The sequence below is a fragment of the Stomoxys calcitrans genome, chromosome 3 (assembly GCF_963082655.1).
Source record: "Stomoxys calcitrans chromosome 3, idStoCalc2.1, whole genome shotgun sequence".
Taxonomy (NCBI): Eukaryota; Metazoa; Arthropoda; class Insecta; order Diptera; family Muscidae; genus Stomoxys; species Stomoxys calcitrans.
The window spans coordinates 176,873,306-176,894,385 of NC_081554.1; the positions used below are offsets into that span (position 1 = coordinate 176,873,306).

The 21,080-nt window shown below is 38.0% G+C and overlaps 3 protein-coding genes across 3 annotated transcripts; all 3 read left to right on the forward strand.

Annotated features, from left to right (window-relative positions):
• The first annotated feature begins 9,302 nt into the window (after positions 1 to 9,302).
• Positions 9,303 to 9,999, forward strand: LOC131996223 (uncharacterized). The gene is made up of 3 exons (XM_059365708.1): positions 9,303 to 9,365; positions 9,429 to 9,767; positions 9,847 to 9,999. The coding sequence occupies exons 1-3, from the start codon at positions 9,303 to 9,305 to the stop codon at positions 9,997 to 9,999; spliced, it is 555 nt and encodes a 184-aa protein (XP_059221691.1).
• Positions 10,000 to 11,922: 1,923 nt separating this feature from the next.
• LOC106092347 (uncharacterized) lies at positions 11,923 to 12,628 on the forward strand. Its single transcript, XM_013259182.2, has 3 exons — positions 11,923 to 11,985; positions 12,046 to 12,384; positions 12,470 to 12,628. Exons 1-3 carry the CDS (start codon positions 11,923 to 11,925, stop codon positions 12,626 to 12,628), a joined length of 561 nt encoding a protein of 186 aa, XP_013114636.2.
• Positions 12,629 to 19,881: 7,253 nt separating this feature from the next.
• Positions 19,882 to 20,492, forward strand: LOC131996224 (uncharacterized). Its single transcript, XM_059365709.1, has 2 exons — positions 19,882 to 20,163; positions 20,337 to 20,492. The coding sequence occupies exons 1-2, from the start codon at positions 19,882 to 19,884 to the stop codon at positions 20,490 to 20,492; spliced, it is 438 nt and encodes a 145-aa protein (XP_059221692.1).
• The last annotated feature ends 588 nt before the right edge of the window (positions 20,493 to 21,080 follow it).

Here is a 21,080-nt window from a genome sequence, read left to right on the forward strand (position 1 = left end):
TTTTTTTTGAATTTTTTTTGAAAAATATTTAAAGAATCTTTTTAACAATTTAGCCTATGATTACACATGCTTAAGGGACAAGGTGCTCGTAGAAATTCTTGTTAACATTACACACAAAAGCTCTGAAGCTTAGTCTTATTACATAAAACAAAAACATTCAAGAGAACAACAAAATCCTTAGGTGCTTCCATAATTAACACGAGATTCCAAACAGGAAAAAAAAACAACAACGAAAAAATATAAAATAATTCTTTATGTTACATAGAAAAACAATACAAAAGCTCTCGCTAGATGGCAGTTATTTCTAGGTATTCGCCATCTATAAGAGCTTTTATTTGAAGATTTTTATGTTATTTTTTTATTACTCGAACAATTTTCTTTCTTCCTTTTAATACCAATACCAGCCTTTCACAAAAAGCTTTGAAAGTCATGTAAAATATAGAAATTGTTAACGAAAAAGCTTTTGCAATCAGCTCACCCAACTCCCTTGGAAATTAGAACTGTACTTTGCCTTTGTTTTAGTTTTATATTATTTATTTGGAAACAAAATTCCTTTTCTGTTTTTTTTTTGTTTTGTTCAATTCGTCAAAAAAAATTTTTTAAATTTTTTATTTACTATTTTATTTTTGTTATGAAAAATAAGAGAAAAATGTATTCGTAAGTAAGATTTTATTTTTAAGATTTTTTATAATTCAAAAATTGTATATTTTTATAATAAACGAAATAAAATAATTAAAAATATAGTTTTTTGTTATTTTAACAATTTATGAGAAGAATAAATAAATAAAGGAATATTTTTTTTAATTGAAAATATGTTAGCTAGACCTATGGAATTGTGTTCATTTCGTGCATAGTTTGTGTAAATCATAACAAATTATCATACACGGAAAAAAAGTTGTCCGGAAATTTAAGATTTAAATAAACTGATCTGATCCCTACATGGCACGAATATTGTAAAGCCTAACATAAGTCACTGTGTCAAATTTCAGTGAAATCGGATAATAAATGCGCCTTTTATGGGGCCAAGGCTTTAAATCGAGATATCGGCCTATACGGCAGCTATATCAAAATCTGGACCGACTTGGTCCAAATTGCAGAAAAATGTCGACGAGCCTTACAAAACTCACTGTCACAAATTTCGGCGAAATTGGACAATAAATGCGCCTTTTATGGCCTAAAAACCTTAAATCAGGAGAGCGGTCTATATGGCAGCTATATCGAAATTTGAAAAAATCTGAGCCAAATTGAAAAAGAATGTCGATTGGTCTAACACAATTCACTGTCCCAAATTTCAGCAAAATCGGAAAATAAATGAGCTATCTACCCCAAAACCTTAAATCGAGAGATCGGTCTATATGGCAGCTATATCCAAATCTGGACCTATCTGGGCCAAGTTGCAGAAAAATGTCGAGTGGCCTAACACAACTCACTGTTCCAAATTTCAGCAAAATCGGACTATAAATGTGGCTTTTATGGGCCCACTATCTTAAATCGAGAGATCGGTCTATATGGCAGCTATATCCAAATCTGGACCTATCTGGGCCAAGTTGTAGAAAAATGTCGAGTGGCCTAACACAACTCACTGTCCCAAATTTCGGCAAAATCGGACAATAAATGTGGCTTTTATGGGCCCACGTTCATAAATCGAGAGATCGGCCTATATGGCAGCTATATCGAAATCTGATACCGATCTGAGCCAAATTGAAGAAGAATGTCGAGTGGCCTAACATAACTCACTGTCCCAACTTTCAGCAAAATCGGAAAATAAATGAGCCTTCTATGACCCCAAAACCTTAAATCGATATATCGGCCTATATGGCAGCTATATCCAAATCTGAACCGACTTGGGCCAAGTTGCAGAAAAATGTCGAAGAGCCTAACATAACTCACTGTCCCAAATTTCGGCAAAGTCGGACAATAAATGCGCCTTTTATGGGCCCAGGACCCTAAATAGAGAGATCGGTCTATATGGCAGCTATATCCAAGTCTGGACCGATCTGAGCCAAATTGAAGAAGGATGTCGAGTGGTCTAACACAACTCACTGTCGCAAATTTCAGCAAAATCGGAAAATAAATGAGCCTTCTATGACCCCAAAACCTTAAATCGAGATATCGGTCTATACGGCAGCTATATCAAAATCTGAACCGTCTTGGGCCAAGTTGCAGAAAAATGTCGAGTGGCCTAACACAACTCACTGTACCGAATTTCGGCAAAATTGGACAATAAATGTGGCTTTTATAGGCCCACGATCTTAAATCGAGAGATCGGTCTATATGGCAGCTATATCCAAATCTGGACCTATCTGGGCCAAATTAAAGAAGGATGTCGAAGGGTCTAACACAATTCATTGTCCCACATTTCGGTGAAATCGAACAATAAATGCGCCTTTAAAAGGCCTAAGACCTTAAATCGAAAGATCAGTCTATATGGCAGCTATATCCAAATTTGGAGCGATGTGGGCCAAATTGAAGAAGAATGTCGAAGGGCGTAACACAATTCACTGCTCCAAATATTGGCGAAATCGGAAAATAAATGCGCCTTTTCTGTGCCCAAGACCTTGAATCGAGGGATCGGTCTATATCGCAGCTATATCCAAATCTGGACCGATCTGAGCAAAATTAAAAAAAAAGATGTCGAAAGGCTTAGCCCATTTCACTGTCCCAAATTTCAGTGAAATCGGACGATAAATGCGCCATTTATGGCCCAAGACCTTAAATAGGCAGATCGGTATATCCCGCAGCTATATCCTAATCTGAACCGATTTGAACCAAGTTGTAAAAATATATCGAAGAGCCCAACATTACTCACTGTCCCAAATTTCAGCGAAATCGGACAACAAACGCGCCTTTTATGGGCCCAAGACCTTAAATCGAGAGATCGGTCTATACGGCAGGTATATCCAAATCTGTACCGATCTGGGCCAAAATGAAGAAGGATTTCGAAGGGTCTAACACAATCACTGTTGTGGGCCCAAGATATTAAATCGAGAACGGTCTATATCACAGTTATATCCAAATCTGGATCGATCCGGGCCAAACTGAAGAATAATGTTGACACATTAAAACCCAAATTCTCGCATTTGCAAGAAAGAAAATTACTCCACTTCATATATCTCTACCAAATGAAGACATTTTTTGTCTTCATATCGAATGATATTTTTCCTAACGGCAAAGTTCAATATTTATCAAAATTGAGCAAAAATAAGCGATCCGTCCTATAAGATACATTGCGCCTATAGAGGGCACGATTTTCATTCGAGTGAGCTAAAGTTTTTTACAATGATTTCTCTCATGACTTCCAACCGACTTTATTAAACATGGTTTTATTTGGTCTATGCATTGATATTTCCTTTATATTAATCGATCTCCTGATATTTGCTTCTCATTTTCGTTTGATATATAGATGATGGGAAATTAACCATAGAATCGATATCAATGCTATCGATATTTTTTAATTGAAAATCGAAAATATCGAATATTGCAATTATGGGTACTTTGCATAAATTTAAACTTTGTATAAAACACTTTTACCAAAGTAATGTTGCGATTTCGGGTAGTTTACCAGCCCTATGTTAGACGCCCGTCAAATGGTGGAGGGTATAAAACACTTTTACCAAAGCAATTCAAATCAAATTCTCTTTAAAGGGTTCGGTATGCCAATAACCCCCCGAATTTGTCATTATTCATATTAAGATGCAACTGGTGGTTGTCCATGATGGCTTCGCTGTTTATATTTATCCCAGCGAGTACACAAACCAAAACCATTTGTGTTGCTAATTAATGTAGCAACTCAACAGCAGATGTCGCTTAAGAATACGTCGACGATTTTACACAATTTCAATACATTGTTGCCATATCTTTTGTAGGTAAATTTACAAAAGAAATTAAAGAAATTAGGGATAATTTTGTATTCATAGATGGCATTGCATCCATTGGGATGGAACCACTTTTACATAATCTATAACAAGTAAGACCGTGCTAAGTTCGGCCAGGCCGAATCTAGACAAACAAAGAAAAATGGATAAGAATCGTTATGATATTGAAGATACATCAAGTTATAGACCGATTCGAACCATAAGTGAAGTGAATGTTGAAGACCATAGTAGAAGTCATTTGGGTAATATTTCAGTCTATTCGGATAAGAATCGCACCTTGTAGGGGCTCAAGAAGCATAATCGGGAGATCGGTTTATATGGGAGCTGTATCATCATAGGTCATGGGAGAAGCCGTTGTACAAAATTTCGGAAAAATCGGATAAGAATTGCGCCCTCTAGAGGCTAAGAAGTCAAGTTAAGCCAGTTAAAGCGTGCAAAGTTCGGCCAGGTCGAACCTTGGAAACCCATCGCCATGGATTTTGCTAAAAATTTATACAAAATAAAATAATTAACTAAGCAAAAATTAAAGCTTCTAGGAACCGAACAAGGATGATCGAGAGACCGGTTTACATGGGAGCTATATCAGGTTATAGATTGATTTTGGCCATACTTGGCTCAGTTGTTGGAAGTCATAAAAAAACACTACATGCAAAATTTTAGCCAAATCGGATGAACATTGCGGCTTGTACGGGCTCAAGAAGTCAATCTGGGCGATCGGTTTATATGGGAGCTATATCCAAATCTGAACGGGTCTGGGCCAAATTGTAGAAGAATGTAGAAGGACTTAACACAACTCACTGTTCCAAATTTTTTCCAAATTCGGACTATAAATACGCCTTTTAGGGGCCCAAAACCTCAAATCGGGAGATCAGTCTATTGTCAGCTATATCCAAATCTGAACGGATCTGGGCCAAATTGAAGAAGAATTTCGAAAGGCCTAACAACTCACTGTCCCAAATGTCAGCAAAATCGGATAATAAATGTGGCTTTTATGGGCCTAAGACTTTAAATCAGCAGATCGGTCTATATTGGGGCTATATCCAGATATAGTCCGATGAAGCCCATCTTCAAACTTAACCTGCCTATAGACAAAAAAGAAGCTGTGCAAAGTATCAACCCCATATCTCGTTATACCCACCACCATAGGATGGGGGTATACTAATCTATTCATTCCGTTTGTAACATCTCGAAATATTGATCTAGGATCCCATAAAGTATATACAATATATTCTTGAACGTCTCGATATTCTGAGTGGAACTAGCCATGTCCGTCCGTCCGTCTATCGAAATCACGATAGCGGTCGAACGCACAAAGCTAGCCGCTTGAAATTTTGACAGATACTTTATATAGATGTTGATCGTTGGTGGTTGCAAATGGCCTATATCGGTTGAGATTTGGATATAGCTCCCATATAAACCGATCTCCAGATTTGACTTCTTGAGGCCCTGCAAACCGCAATTTTTATCCGATTTGGCTGAAATTTTGCATGTAGTGTTCTATTACGACTTCCAACTACTGTGCCCAGTAAGGTTGGAATCGGTCTAAAACTTGATATAGCTCCCATATAAACCGGTCTCCCGATATGACTTCTTGAGCCCCTGGGAAACGCAATTTCTGTCCGATTTGGCTACAAATTTGCATACGGTGTTTGGTTATAACTTCCAACAACTGTGTCAAGTACCGTCTGAAACGGTCTATAACCTGATATAGCTTCCATATAACCCGATCTCCCGATTCGACTTCTTGAGCCCCTGGAAGCCTCAATTTTCATCCGATTAAGCTGAAATTTTGCACATAATGTTCTGTTATGATTTTAAACAACTGTGTCAAGTAGGGTCAAAATCGGTCTATAACATGATATAGCTCCCATATAACCCGATTTCCCGATTCGATTTCTTGAGCCCCTGGAAGCCTCAATGTTCATCCGATTAAGCAGAAATTTTGCACATAGTGTTGTGTTATAACTTTCAACATTTGTGCCAAGTACGATCCAAATCGGTCTATAACCTGATATAGCTCTCACATAAACCGATTTCCGGATTTGACTTCTTGAACCCCTGGAAGCCTCAATTTTCATCCGATTAAGCTGAAATTTTGCACATAATGTTCTGTTATGATTTTAAACAACTGTGTCAAGTAGGGTCAAAATCGGTCTATAACATGATATAGCTCACATATAAACCGATCTCCCGATTTAACTTCTTGAGCCCCTGGAAGCCTTAATTTTTATCCGATTAAGCGGAAATTTTGCACATAGTGTTGTGTTATGACTCCCAATAGCTGTGCCAAGTACGGTTTAAATCGGTCATGAACATGATATAGCTCCCATGTAAACCGTTTTCCCGATCTGACTTCTTGAGCCCTTACAAGGCAAAATTTTCATCCGATTTGGCTGAAATTTTGTGCGTAGTGTTCTGTCATATCTTCCAACATTTGCGCTAAGTACGGTCCGAATCGGCCTGTAATCTGATATAGCTCCCATATAAACCGATCTCCCGATTCGACTTCTTGAGCCCCTGGAAGCGGCAATTTCTGTCCGATGTAGCTGAAATTTTGCACATAGTGTTGTGTTATGACTCTCAATAGCTGTGCCAAGTACGGTACAAATCGGTGAAGAACATGATATAGCTCCCATATAAACCGTCTTCCCGATCTGACTTCTTGAGCCCTTACAAGCCTCAATTTACATCCGATTTGGCTGAAATTTTGTGCGTAGTGTTCTGTTATATCTTGCAACATTTGTGCCAAGTAAGGTCCAAATCGGTTAAGAACATGATATAGCTCCCATATAAATCGGTCTCCCGATTCGACTTCTTGAGCCCCGGGAAGCCTCAATTTTCATCCGATTTGGTCAAGAACATGATATAGCTCCCATATAACCGGTCTTCCGATCTGACTACTTGAGCCCTTACAAGCCGCGAGTTTTTTTCGATTTGGCATGTAGTGTTCTGTTTTGACTCTCAACAACTGCGTCAAGTACGGTTCAATTCGGCCTATAACCAGAGGGGCTGCCGAATCCCAAGATTCGGCCTGGCCGAACTTAGCACGCTTTTACTTGTAAAAGACTGTAACGTAATTACAACAAATAGACGGACAGACAGATGGACATGGCTTGATAGTCTTAGATTTTTGCGACGATCATGAATGAATCTACTTTATAGGGTCTGAAATGGATATTTCGTTGTGTTGCAAACGGAATGACAAAATGAATATACCACCATCCTTCGGAGGTGTGTATAAAAAGTAATTAAATAATTTTCAACACCATACATACTTTTAACCATAAACAAGTAAAAGCGTGCTAAGTTCGGCCGGGCCTAATCTTATATACCCTCCACCATGGAGCGCATTTGTCGAGTTCTTTTCCCGACATCTCTTCTTAGGCAAAAAATGATATAAGAAAAGATTTGCTTCGCTATTAGAGCGATATCAAGATGTGATCAGATTTACACCACAATTAAATTATATGTTGGAGACCTGTGTAAAATTTCAGCCAATTCGAATAAGAATTGCTCCCTTTGGAGGCTCAAGAAGTAAAATAGAGAGATCGATTTATATGGGAGCTGTATCGGGCTATAGGCCGCTTCAGACCATAATAAACACGTATGTTGATGGTCATGAGAGGATCCGTTGTACAAAATTTCAGGCAAATCGGATAATAATTGCGACCTCTAGAGGCTCAAGAAGTCAAGATCCCAGATCGGTTTATATGGCAGCTATATCAGGTTATGAACCGAATTGAATCATACTTAGCACAGTTATTGGATATCATAACAAAACACGTCGTGCAAAATTTCATTCCAATCGGGTAAGAATTGCGCTCTCTAGAGGCTCCAGAAGTCAAGACCCAAGATCGGTTTATATGGCAGCTATACCAGTTTATGAATCGATTTGAACCATACTTAGCACAGTTGTTAGAAGTGATACTAAAACGCTATGGGCAAAATTTCAGTCAAATCGGATGAGAATTGCGCTCTCTAGAGGCTCAAGAAGTCAAGACCCAAGATCGGTTTATATGACAGCTGTATCAGGTTATGGACCGATTTGAACCATACTTAGCACAGTTGTTAGAAGTGCAAAATTTCACTATGTGCAAAATTTCAGTTAAATCGGATGAGAATTGCGCCCTCTGGAGGCTCAAGAAGTCAAGACACAAGATCGGTTTATATGGCAGCTATATGAAAACATGGACCGATATAGCCCATTTATAATACCAAGCGACCTACACTAATAAAAAGTATTTGTGCAAAATTTCAAGCGGCTAGCTTTACTCCTTCGGAAGTTAGCGTGCTTTCGACAGACAGACGGACGGACGGACGTAAGGACGGACATGGCTAGATCGACATAAAATGTCACGACGATCAAAAATATATATACTTTATGGGGTCTCAGACGAATATTTCGAGCAGTTACAAACAGAATGACGAAATTAGTATACCCCCAACATCCTATGGTGGAGGGTATAAAAACGCATCTGTATTAGGGAGAATGGGGTTTTGGAAAATACATATAAAGGGTGATTTTTTTGAGGTTAGGATTTTCATGCATTAGTATTTGACAGATCACGTGCGATTTCAGACATGGTGTCAAAGAGAAAGATGCTCAGTATGCTTTGACATTTCATCATGAATAGACTTACTAACGAGCAACGCTTGCAAATCATTGAATTTTATTACCAAAATCAGTGTTCGGTTCGAAATGTGTTCAAATTTTGACAAATTTTGTTCAGCGATGAGGCTCATTTCTGGTTGAATGGCTACGTAAATAAGCAAAATTGCCGCATTTGGAGTGAAGAGCAACCAGAAGCCGTTCAAGAACTGCCCATGCATCCCGAAAAATGCACTGTTTGGTGTGGTTTGTACGCTGGTGGAATCATTGGACCGTATTTTTTCAAAGATGCTGTTGGACGCAACGTTACGGTGAATGAACACATTTCGAACCGAACACTGATTTTGGTAATAAAATTCAATGATTTGCAAGCGTTGCTCGTTAGTAAGTCTATTCATGATGAAATGTCAAAGCATACTGAGCATATTTCTCTTTGACACCATGTTTGAAATCCCACGTGATCTGTCAAATACTAATGCATGAAAATCCTAACCTCAAAAAAATCACCCTTTATAAGGCAATTAGCATTCATGGTTGCCAAACTAGCCTCGATATCATCTAAAAAAAGTAGTTAAGTACATAATCACAATTTTTCTAAAAATTTCGGTTTTCGCTGTGCAATTTAGGGAAATAATTTGTTTTTGTTTCAAATTTTCCTCATTAGCCTAGGGTGCATGTTTTTCATTGTTATGATCCATTTGGTGATTATTGTAGATAAAATCTCGGCCAAGCAGCTAGCTATCCATTCCACATTAGCCATTTCTAGTTCGATCTTGAAAATGCAATATTCCATTAAAAATACAAATATATATTTAACCATGAAGCTATACTACAACCCCTTATTTCCTTTGATTGTATTGGAGTTTTTCCAAATATCTCAAGTAAGTGTCTATTTTAACAACAACCTAAGTATCATCATAGAATCAATGCTTCTTTTCGCCCAGGCTGGCTGGAAAAAGCCCTTCACAGTGATTATCGATCGACTTGTCTGTGCCGATTTCAAGGACCCCTTTCTATTTTTCAACTGTTCTTTAAAGTCTTTATCCAAGAGCGTATATTCGGCAGAAAGTTCATTCAAGCTTCGTTCTGAATTAAATGACAAAGCCGAACTCCATTTAAGAATTTTCGTTTCTGTCAAAGGTGGTAAATGGATTAAATTCGTTAACGTTAAGATGTACCTGTGCGATTTTTTCCAAAATGTTCTTACCTTACCTATCACCCACTTACTAAGGAATGAATTGCTGAAGAACAGCAATCTTCCACACACATGTCCCTTCAAGGGGGTAAGTATATAAAATCCTTGACATAAATTCTTTGCTGGGAAATTTTCTAACAAAGCTTTTATTTGTTTCAAACAAACAGAACATTGTCTACAACATTTCCGATTGTACATTTAGTGATGCATATTTTCCGCCATATACACCACGGGAAATGCAATTTAATGCCACTCTTACGTTATTTGAGCATAAGAATGTTATTGCTGAACCTTGGCTTGTAGGAAGGACAATGCCATGAAAACTACATTGGTATGAAAAGGTTGGACATTTTTTGTGATTATTAAAATCAAATAAAGAGTGAATACGTTTGGGGTACGGCACAACAAAATGAATGAAAAACTTGCCTTTTTTTGGTCCTAAGACGAGAGCTACGTGAGTGGTTCCAATAGTGGCCGAACTGACATATAGATGGCGGTAGTAGTAAAAACAAGTAAAAGCGTGCTAAGTTCGGCCGGGCTGAATCTTAAATACCCTCCACCATGTATCGCATTTGTCGAGTTCTTTTTCCCGTGTCTTTTTTTAGGCAAATAAAGGAAAGGAAAGGATAAAAGAAAAGAATTGCTGTACTATTGGAGCTATATCAAGTTTTAATGGAATGAATGTTGGAGACCACAGTAAAAGTCATGGTGTAAAATGTCAGCCAAATCGAATAAGGATTTCGCCCTTTAGGGGTTAAAAAAGTAAAATAGGGAGATCGTTTTATAGGGGAACTGTATTAGGTTATAGATCGATTCAGACCCTATTCGACACGTATGTTGAAGGTCATGGGAGAAGTCGTTGTACAAAATTTCACCCAAATTACATAATATTGGTTTGCCCAAAAAGTAATTGCGGATTTTTCATATAGTCGGCGTTGACAAATTTTTTCACAGCTTGTGACTCTGTAATTGCATTCTTTCTTCTGTCAGTTATCAGCGGTTACTTTTAGCTTGCTTTAGAAAAAAAGTGTAAAAAAAGTATATTTGAATAAAGTTCATTCTAAGTTTTATTAAAAATGCATTTACTTTCTTTTAAAAAATCCGCAATTACTTTTTGGGCAACCCAATAATTGCGCCCTATAGAGGCTCAAGAAGTCAAGATCCCAAATTGGTTTATATGGCAGCTATATCAGGTTATACGATGCTTGGCACACTTGTTGTAATCATCGACCATCACAGTCAGTTCAGTATTCACCTCAATCTTATATTTGTAGTGAACAATGTGGCCGAAGATTTGGTGGCAGATATCTTCACATTTCTTGCAGCGAAATATGAGGCAAGTTGGTTGTGGTAGACGTTCAATCTATTGCAGATGTCAACAATGGGTGAGGGGGCCTGATGCCATGATCGTACAATCGTCCGCATATGATATGATCTCTATGCCGTCTGGAGGATAGGTAGAGATTAAACAGTGCCGGAGATATCACCCCATCTTGAGGAACTTCCTGTTTCAGTCTACGGTGCTTTGACTTCTTATCCCTAAATTCCACAAATGACTGGCGACCGCACAGATAATTCGCGACCCACCGTTTCAGGCCTGGCTGGAGGAACGTGTCGACGATGTCCTCAATTAATTACGCAAGGCTGACCGTGTCGAATGCCTTCGATAGGTCCAGAGCCACGAGGACCGTCCTATCACCTGCCCTAGGCTGATTGAAGCCACGGCAAATGTGTGCGATGATGGCGTGCAAAGCTGTTGGTCTTCGAAATCCATGTTGATGCTCGGCGAATGGAAATTGTCCTACGAGGCGCGGGAGAAGTAATGCCTCAAGCGTCTTTGCCACTGTAGAGAGAAGGGAGATCGGTCTGTGCGACTCCCCCAAATTCGGGACCTTTTCAGGCTTCAGTAGCGGGATCACTCTGTCCATTTTCCAGACATCGGGGATCACTCTACCCATTTACTTGATTTGACTTCATGGGCTCCTACAAGCTGCATTTATTATACGATTTGCTTGAAGTTCTTTATGAAGTGTCTTTTCATGACATATCAGTTCTGACAGAAATCCCATTGCTTTCGTTTCAAATTTTCCTCATTAGCCGCAATTTTTTAATGGTTACAAATTATTTGGTGATTATTGTTGATAATATCATACCCAAAACGAGCTAACTACCCATTCTACTCTTTCTAATTACAAAATTTGCCATGACGAGAGATATAAAATAAAACAAAGTAAACTTTCACCATGAAGCAGTACGACAAAATTTTATTTCTATTAATTTTAATGGAAATATTCCCAGCGCCCCAAGTAAGTTTCCATTAACAGCTAATGAACATCAGCTTTATAAACATCCCACTTTCCTCTAAGGCTGTCTGGAAGAAACCCTTTATTGTGGTTATAGATCGTGTCGTTTGCTCCAAGTACCTCAACACCCTTCTATATTTCGAGTGCTATTTAAAGAAATTAACCAAAGGGAAAAGTGCGGTGGGAACTTCATTAATGTTGCGTAATGACTTAAATGTGAATGCCGAAATCCAGGGTGCAATTTTTTTCTCCATCAAAGGTGGTAAATGGGTGAAATTTGTAGACTATAAGACAAACATCTGTAATTTTCTACAAAATCTGCTATCTCTACCTTTGGCCAATTTAGTTAGGAATGAAATTCTGAAGAAAAGTAATTTCCCCTGCACCTGTCCCGTCAAGGGGGTAAGTGACCAAAATCCCCATTACCAAATATCTGCCTTATGCCTTATCTATTACCCATGATATTTTAATCTTTTTCGGCAAAAAGAACATCGTATACAACATTACCGACTTTATTATAAGCAATGTCTTTCTACCCCCCTACATGCCAAGGGAGATGAACTTTAATGGCTCCCTAACCTACTTTGAAAACAAAAACATCATTGGTGTAGCTTGGCTTGAAGGACGCACTATGCCGAGAAATTAGACTCATGTTGCAATTATACAAAACTGTACGCATCAATATGTAGTAATTAATGTAAAAATCCAGTCATTTCTTAAAATAAAGGTCGAATCCCTTAGGTGTTTGAGATTTAGGAATGACAGCCAACAACGCTATGAATTCGGTCCAGCCGAAGCTTTTATATATCTTACCAAAAGTTGCTATCGAGAGTTCACCTGACGATCAGAACCAATTTAAATGATTTCAACTCTAGCGTATCCAAATTAGAAAAAGTAGATGGGGAGATTAACCACACCAAATCCGAAATATATATGATATGAAATTTTTGTTACTACGGCCATTTAAGTACAAATCGGGCGATACATATATAGGGGAGCTATATATAAATCTGAACCGATTTTAATGAAATTTCGCAGATATGTTAAAATCGGTAACGAAACAGTCCGTGACAAATTTTGTGCAGATAGATCGAAAATTGTAGCTACTACGGCCATTTGAGTAAAAATCGGGCGATACATATATATGGAAGCTATATCTAAATCTGAGCCTATTTGGATGGAATTTCGCAGATATGTTAAAACCGATAACAAAACAGTCCGTGCCAAATTTTGTGCAGATCGGTTGAAAACTGGAGCTATTACGGCCATTTAAGTGAAAATCAGGCGATACATATATATGGGAGCTATATGTAGATCTGAACAGATTTTGATGAAATTTTGCAGATATGTTAAAATTAGTATCAAAACAGACCATGCCAAATTTTGTGGAGATCGGTTGAAAACTGGAGCTTCTACGGTCATTTAAGTAAAAATCGGGCGATACATATATATGGGAGTTATATCTAAATCTGAACCGATTTTAATGAAATTTTCCAGATATGTTAGGATCAGTAACAAAACAGTCCGTGCTAAATTTTGTACAGATCGATTGAAAATTGTAGCTACTACGGCCATTTAAGTACAAATCGGGCGATACATATATATGGGAGCTATATCTAAATCTGAACCGATTTTGATGACATTTTGCAGATATGTTAAAGTCGGCAACGAAACAGTCGGTGCCGAATTTTGTGCAGATAGATTGAAAATTGTAGCTACTACGGCCATTTAAGTGCAAATCGGGCGATACATATATATGGGAGCTATATCCAAATCTGAACCGATTGTGATGAAATCTTGCAGATATGTTAGGATCAGTAACAAAACTGTCCGTGCCAAATTTTGTGCTTATCGGTTGAAAATTGGAGCTTCTGCGGCCATTTAAGTACAAATCGGGCGATACATATATAGGGGAGCTATATATAAATCTGAACCGATTTTGATAAAATTTTGCCTATATGTTAAGATCAGCAAGAAAACAAACCGTGCCAAATTTTGTGCAGATCGATTGAAAATTGTAGCTTCTACGGCCATTTAAGTAAAAATCGGGCGATACATATATATGGGAGCTATATCGAAATTTGAAACGATTTTGATGAAATTGTGCACATATGTTAAAATTAGTAACAAAACAGTTCTTGCCGAATTTTGTGCAGATCGGTTGAAAATTGGAGCTACTACGGTCATTTAAGTAAAAATCGTGCGATACATATATATGGGAACTATATCTAAATCTGAACCGATTTTGATGAAATTGTTCAGATATGTTAAAATTAGTAACAAAACAGTCCGTGCCAAATATTTTGCAGATCATTTGAAAATTATTGTTACTACGGCCATATAAGTGCAAATCGGGTGATACATATATATGGGAGCCAAATCTGAACCGATTTTAATGAAATTTTGCAGATATGTTAAAATCGGTAACGAAACAGTCCGTGCCAAATTTTATGCAGATCGATTGAAAATTGTAGCTACTATGTACATTTAAGTGCAAATCGGGCGATACATATATATGGGAGCTATATCTAAATCTGAACCGATTTTGATGCAATTTTGCAGATATGTTAAAATCGGTAACGAAAGAGTCCGTGCCAAATTTTAGGCAGATCGATTGAAAATTGTAGCTACTACGGCCATTTAAGTGCAAATCGGGCGATACATATATATGAGAGCTATATCCAAATCTGAACCGATTTGGATGAAATCTTGCAGATATGTTAAGATCTGTAACGAAACAGTCCGTGCCAAATTTTGTGCAGATCGGTTGAAAATTCTAGCTACTACGGCCATTTAAGTACAAATCTGGCGATACATATATATGGGAGCTATATCTAGATCTGAACAGATTTTGATGAAATTTCGCAGATATATTATAATCAGTAACAAAACATTTTGTGCCAAATTTTGTGCAGATCGGTTGAAAATTTTAGCTTCTACGGCTATCTAAGTGCAAATCGGGCGACACATATATATGGGAGCTATATCTAAATCTGAACCGATTTTTATGAAATTTTGCACATATGTTAGGATTTGTAACGAAAAAGTTCGTGGCAAAATTTGTGGAAATCCATTGAAAATTGTAGCTACTACGGCCATTTAAGTAAAAATCGGGCGATACATATATATGGTAGCTATACCTAAACCTGAACCGATTTTGATGAAATTTCGCAGATATGTTAAAATTAGTAACAAAACAGTCCGTGCCAAATTTTTTGCAGATCATTTGAAAATTGTTGTTACTACGGCCATATAAGTGCAAATCGGGTGATACATATATATGGGAGCTATATCTAAATCTGAACCGATTTTGATGAAATTTTGCAGATATGTTAAAATCGATAACAAAACAGTCCGTGCCAAATTTTGTGCAGATCGGTGGAAAATTGTAGCTACTACGGCCATTTAAGTAAAAATCTGGCGATACATATATATGGGAGATATATCTAAGTCTGAACCGATTTTGATGACATTTTGCAGATATGTTAAAATCGGTAACGAAACAGTCGGTGCCGAAGTTTGTGCAGATAGATTGAAAATTGTAGCTACTACGGCCATTTAAGTGCAAATCGGGCGATACATATATATGGGAGCTATATCTAAATCTGAACCGATTTTGATGAAATTTTGCAGATATATTATAATTAGTAACAAAAGACTCCATGCCAAATTTTGTGCAGATCGGTTGAAAATTTTAACTTCTATGGCCATTTAAGTACAAATCTGGCGATACATATATATGGGAGCTATATCTTAATCTGAACCGATTTAGATGGAATCTCGCAGATATGTTAAAATCAGTAACAAAACATTTTGTGCCAAATTTTGTACAGGTCGGTTGAAAATTGGAGCTACTACGGCCATTTAAGTAAAAATCGGGCGATACATATATATGGGAGCTATATCTAAATCTGAACTGATTTTGATGAAATTTTGCAGGTATATTAAGATCCGCAAGAAAATAAACCGTGCTAAATTTTGTACAGATCGGTTGAAAATTGTAGCTACTACGGCCATTTAAGTACAAATCAGGCGATACATATATATGGGAGCCAAATCTAAATCTGAATCGACTTTTACCAAAATCAATAGCCTTCTTCCTTCCAAAATAGTGATATATGCAAAATTTCGTGATGATTGAACAACAAATACGACCTGCACATTGATTAGAAGAATACATGAACTAACAAACGGACAGACGGACATGGCTAAATCGAATCAGAAAGTGATTCTGAGTCGATCGGTGGGTCTAGCTCTTCTCCTTCTTAGCGTTGCAAAAAAATGCACAAACTTATAATACCCCTACAGTGTTGGTGCAGGGTATATATATAAATGTACCTTGCATTAAAACAATCCATCGCCTTCAAAATAGAAACATCACTAAAAACCTCAGTTCACCGAATGGCGTAATCATAATAAAATTCATGTCACATTACGACAATATTTTTTGTTATCTGAAGAGGGGGCGGACCCTCCCCCTAACCGCAATTTTTCAAAACGCTAGATCTCGGAGATGACTGCACCGATTTAAGCGACATTTTGTATGCCTCCTTATGGTACCCTAAAAACAAGAAATTGGTATAAAATTTTGGGGTCAAATAACCTGGGGGAACGCCCCATCCTAAAACCCACCCTAGCGGACATTTTTACCGATTAGGACAATATGGGTATCAAATGAAAGGTAATTAAGAGTAGAGTACGTACTTGGCATAAAAATGTCACCGTTATTGGCGGAGGGTCCCCCACCCCTCAAAAACACCAACCAACAGGACACTTTTACCGCTTTGGGCAATGTCGATATAAAATAAGAGGTATGTTAGAGTCGAGTATGTACTCGGCATAAAAATGTCAACTTAAGTGTTGGGGTTCCCCACCCCCCAAAAACACCACCCAATAGGACACTTTTACCGCTTTGGGCAATATGGGTATCAAATGAAAGGTATTTAAAAGTAGAGTACAAATCTGACATACAAATGTATTCCTTGGTGTCTAAGGGGCTTCCCGACCCCCCAAAACCCCTCAGCAGGATATTTTTACCGATTGGGACAATGTGGATATCAAATGAAAGGTATTTAAATGTATAGTAATAAGATGCTGCATTCATTGGTGTCTTTGGGGCTTCCCGACCCCCCAAAACCCTTCAACAGGAACGATTGTTACAATATGGATATCAAATGAAAGATGTTGGAAGTTGAGTACGTATCTGTTATAAGAATTTGGTCCAAGGTGTCTACGAAGCCTCTCCAACACCAAAAACGGCATAAATGTCCAATGTCACAAAATGGGTATAAAATCAAAAGTCTTTGAGAGTTGACTACTAATCTGATATACACATTTGGAACAGAGTCTGGGACCGGTCCACCCACCTAGTACGCTTTAATAAGACGTTTGGTTCGATCGGGATAATATGGGAATTAAACGAAAGGTTTATGGCAGTAGAATTCGCATCTAATGATGATATAAAGAATCAACTATCTGGGTCACGTCCTGCCGTTCAACCTGACATGTAGATATCAACATTAAAGGACTCAAAAAAATTGTCTTTTGGATCCTAGCGTCGGGGGACCGACCCTCTCCTCCCAATAAAAATAACACAAATCTGTCATGTAGGACGACCGAGAATATATTATATTCAAATGAAATGACATGTCCTCCCCCCAACCTATCCAAAAAAAAGGAATTAAAAATAATAGATGAAGGCCAATCAGGATAGTATATGATAGCAATAAAAAGTCTTTGGTAGGAGAGTAAAGGTTATCCCTCAAATTGGGATAGACACAGCAGAACCTGCGGATCTTTAAAAATGTAGTATAAAAGGTTGTAGCTTTGTAATATGATTTTGAATGTAGATAACCGATACAATAGTGGTCTAATAACTAGAAGTCATGGTTCAATTTCGTAGCTATATCCAAATATAGACCGATCTGAGCCAAATACGACATGGATGTCGAAAATTTGTCAAATTTCAGCGAAATCGGATTAGAAATTTGGCTTTTATGGGGCCAAGACTTTAAATCGAGACAGCGGTCTATATGGCACCTATATCCCAATCTGAACCGATCTAGGTCAAATTGAAGATGGATATCTAAGGGCCTAACACAACTCACTGTCCCAAATTTCGACGAAATCGAATAATAAATGCGTCGTCTTAGGTTTAAAAAAGTTCAGCCGGCAACCCATGGGCTCCTGCTGCCTTGTTGTTTTTCAGTCGGGTCACTCTTCGCCGCCATCGTCGGACATTTGCAGGTGGGTGCAATGTTTTTTCCATATCCTCAGCCCACTATGTGGATCAGTTTCAAGATTTTCTTCTTCTTTGTCTCTGATGGAGGATGTGCAGGATGATGTACCGAACCCTTCACTATGGCTCATGGACAAAATTTCAGCCAAATCGAACAAAAATTGCGGCTTCCTGAAGCTCAAGAAATCAAATCGGGAGATCTGTATGTATGGGAGCTATATAAGGTTATAGACCGATTCGGACCGTACTTGACGCAGTTGTTGAAAGTCTTAACAGAACGACATTCTGATGTGATCTAGCCATGTCCGTCCGTCGGTCCGTCCGTCTGTCGAAATCACGAGCCCTTCTTCTTGAGCCCTTACAAGCCGTAATTTATGCTCGATTTGGGAGAAATTTCGCGTGTAGTATTCTGTTATGACTTCAAACAATTGTGTCGAGTACGGTTCGAATCGGTCTATAACTTGATATAGCTCTCATATTAACCGATCTCCCGATTTGACTTCTTGAGCCCTTACGAGCCGCAATATTTGCTTGATTTGGCTGAAATTTAGCATGTAGTGTTCCTTTATGCCTACCCCCTACTGTGTCAAGTACGGTCCAAAACGGTCTATCACCTGATAGAGCTCCCACTAAAACCGATCTCTCGATTAGACTTTCTGAGCCCTTACGAGCCGCAATATTTGTTTGATTTGGCTGAAATTTTGCACATAGTGCTCCGTTATGCTTTCCAATAACTGTGCCAAGTCCAAATCGCTCAAGAACCTGATATAGCTCCCATAAAAACCGATCTACCGATTTGACTTCTTGAGCCCTTACAAGCCGTAATTTTCGTCCGATTTGGCAGAAAATTTGCGTGTAGTGTTCTGTTATGCCTTTCAATAACTATGCGAAGTATGGTCCAAATCGGGAAAGAACCTGATATAGCTCCCATATAAACCGATCTCCCGATTTTACTTCTTGAGCCCTTACAAGCCGCAATATTTGTTTGATTTGGCTGAAATTTTGCATGTAGCGTTCTGTGATGACTTTTAATAACTCTGCCAAGGACGGTCCAAATCGGTCAAGAACCTGATATAGCTCTCATATAAAACAATCTCCCGATTTGACTTCTTGAGCCCTAACAAGCCGCAATTTTTGTCCGATTTGGCTGAAATTTAGCATGTAGTGTTCCTTTATGACTACCCACTACTGTGTCCAAATCAGAATATAACCTGATATAGCTCCCATATAAAGCGATCCCTCGATTTTACTTCCATATAAAATTATACCCTATTAAAAAATAGAAGATTATTTTGTTGTTACGTATAAAATTGTTTTGAAATTTTCCATTATTAGCCGCTAACATCATAATTTTCGTAAAATATTTGATAAACATCACTATCCCCAGCTACCAAACAAATCAGTCATTTCTAAGTCAGCGCCGAATGTGAAATATCCAACAAATTTTCTTTTTCTTTTTTTTTTGTATTTCATCATGATGCTACACTACAAAATACAAGTATCAATAATTATTCTGATTGCTTTGAAACTTTGGCAAATATCTCAGGTGAGTTATTCTTAATTACAACCGACTATCATCATTGATACATCGATTCCTTCGTCTTTAGGCTGTCGTGAAAAAACCTTTTACCTTGATCGTAGATCGTGTTGTGTGCACAAAAATGGATCGTTTTGTTTTTCTCGAGTGCTCATTCAAGCAATTAGCGGAGGGAAAGTATACTGTGGGAACATTGGGAAAGTTAGCTTCGGACTTGGATAGAGATGCCGAACTCAATCCAAAATTCTTCTATTCCATAAAAGGTGGCAAATGGGTGAAATATTTGGATTTAAAGTTCAACATATGCGATGGTTTACACGCTTTACTCTCGCTGCCCTTAGCCAATACAATTAAGAATGATGTATTGGAAGTGAGCAACATTCCAAATAAGTGTCCCATTAAGGGGGTAAGAAAAATAAAATCATTTACAATGTATCTCTGCCGTAATTGCCTAAATGTATTTTCCCTCTCCTTCTCTATCGGTCTCTCACTTACACTCTCTCTCCCTCTCTCTCTCTCTCTGTCTCTCTCCCTCTCTCTCTCTCTGTCTCTCTCCCTCTCTCTCTTGTGTACGATAAGAACTTTATGTATAATATTTCAAACGTTTTAATTACCAACAAATATTTTCCCTCATATACACCAAGGGAAATGGATTTTAATGGCTCCCTCACCTATTTGGAACACCAAAAAGAATTTGCCATTCTATGGTTTGAAGGACGCACCATACCCTTATAAGAGATTTATGATTAAAAGCAAAAAAGGCTTAGTATGTTATAGCTGTACTTGCATAAAAATTTTCAAAAATTTTAATATAATAAATGCTGTCTGACTTAACATCACCTTAACCAGGGGGTTACTATCAGCTCATTCAGTTTGTTTCTAATGTTTCCGTTTCATACCGATTTGTCCCCTTTCTTGTGTTCGGGACATAGTATGCTGAGGTTCAAATCATGGGGTATACCTTCTTCTAGCAAAATTGGGCAGACGAGCTGATGCATATGCCTTACCAACGTGTCGTCTCCGGTCTCAAACAGTTTAGCCGGCAGCCCATGGGCTCCTGCTGCCTTGTTGTTTTTCAGTCGAGTCACTGCTACTTGGACCTCATTCTCACTAGGAGGTATACATTTTATACCATCATTAAGGATTGGTTCTGCGATATCCTCTTCGCCGTCATTGTTGGACACTTGCAGCTGGGTAAAATGTTCTTTCCATATCCTCAGCACACTATGTGGATCAGGTACTAGATTTTCTTCTTTGTCTTTTCAGGAGGATGTGCCTGTACCAAAGCCTTCAATCTGGCTCATGCACATCTCGATTCGCTCA

Coding starts and splice junctions, on each gene's coding strand:
- LOC106092347 (XM_013259182.2), top strand. CDS start 11,923: ATGAAGCAGTACGACAAAATTTTATTTCTATTAATTTTAATGGAAATA. Junction 11,986..12,045: donor AAATATTCCCAGCGCCCCAA/GTAAGTTTCCAT, acceptor CTTTCCTCTAAG/GCTGTCTGGAAGAAACCCTT. Junction 12,385..12,469: donor GCACCTGTCCCGTCAAGGGG/GTAAGTGACCAA, acceptor TTCGGCAAAAAG/AACATCGTATACAACATTAC.
- LOC131996224 (XM_059365709.1), top strand. CDS start 19,882: ATGGATCGTTTTGTTTTTCTCGAGTGCTCATTCAAGCAATTAGCGGAG. Junction 20,164..20,336: donor ATAAGTGTCCCATTAAGGGG/GTAAGAAAAATA, acceptor GTGTACGATAAG/AACTTTATGTATAATATTTC.
- LOC131996223 (XM_059365708.1), top strand. CDS start 9,303: ATGAAGCTATACTACAACCCCTTATTTCCTTTGATTGTATTGGAGTTT. Junction 9,366..9,428: donor AGTTTTTCCAAATATCTCAA/GTAAGTGTCTAT, acceptor CTTTTCGCCCAG/GCTGGCTGGAAAAAGCCCTT. Junction 9,768..9,846: donor ACACATGTCCCTTCAAGGGG/GTAAGTATATAA, acceptor TCAAACAAACAG/AACATTGTCTACAACATTTC.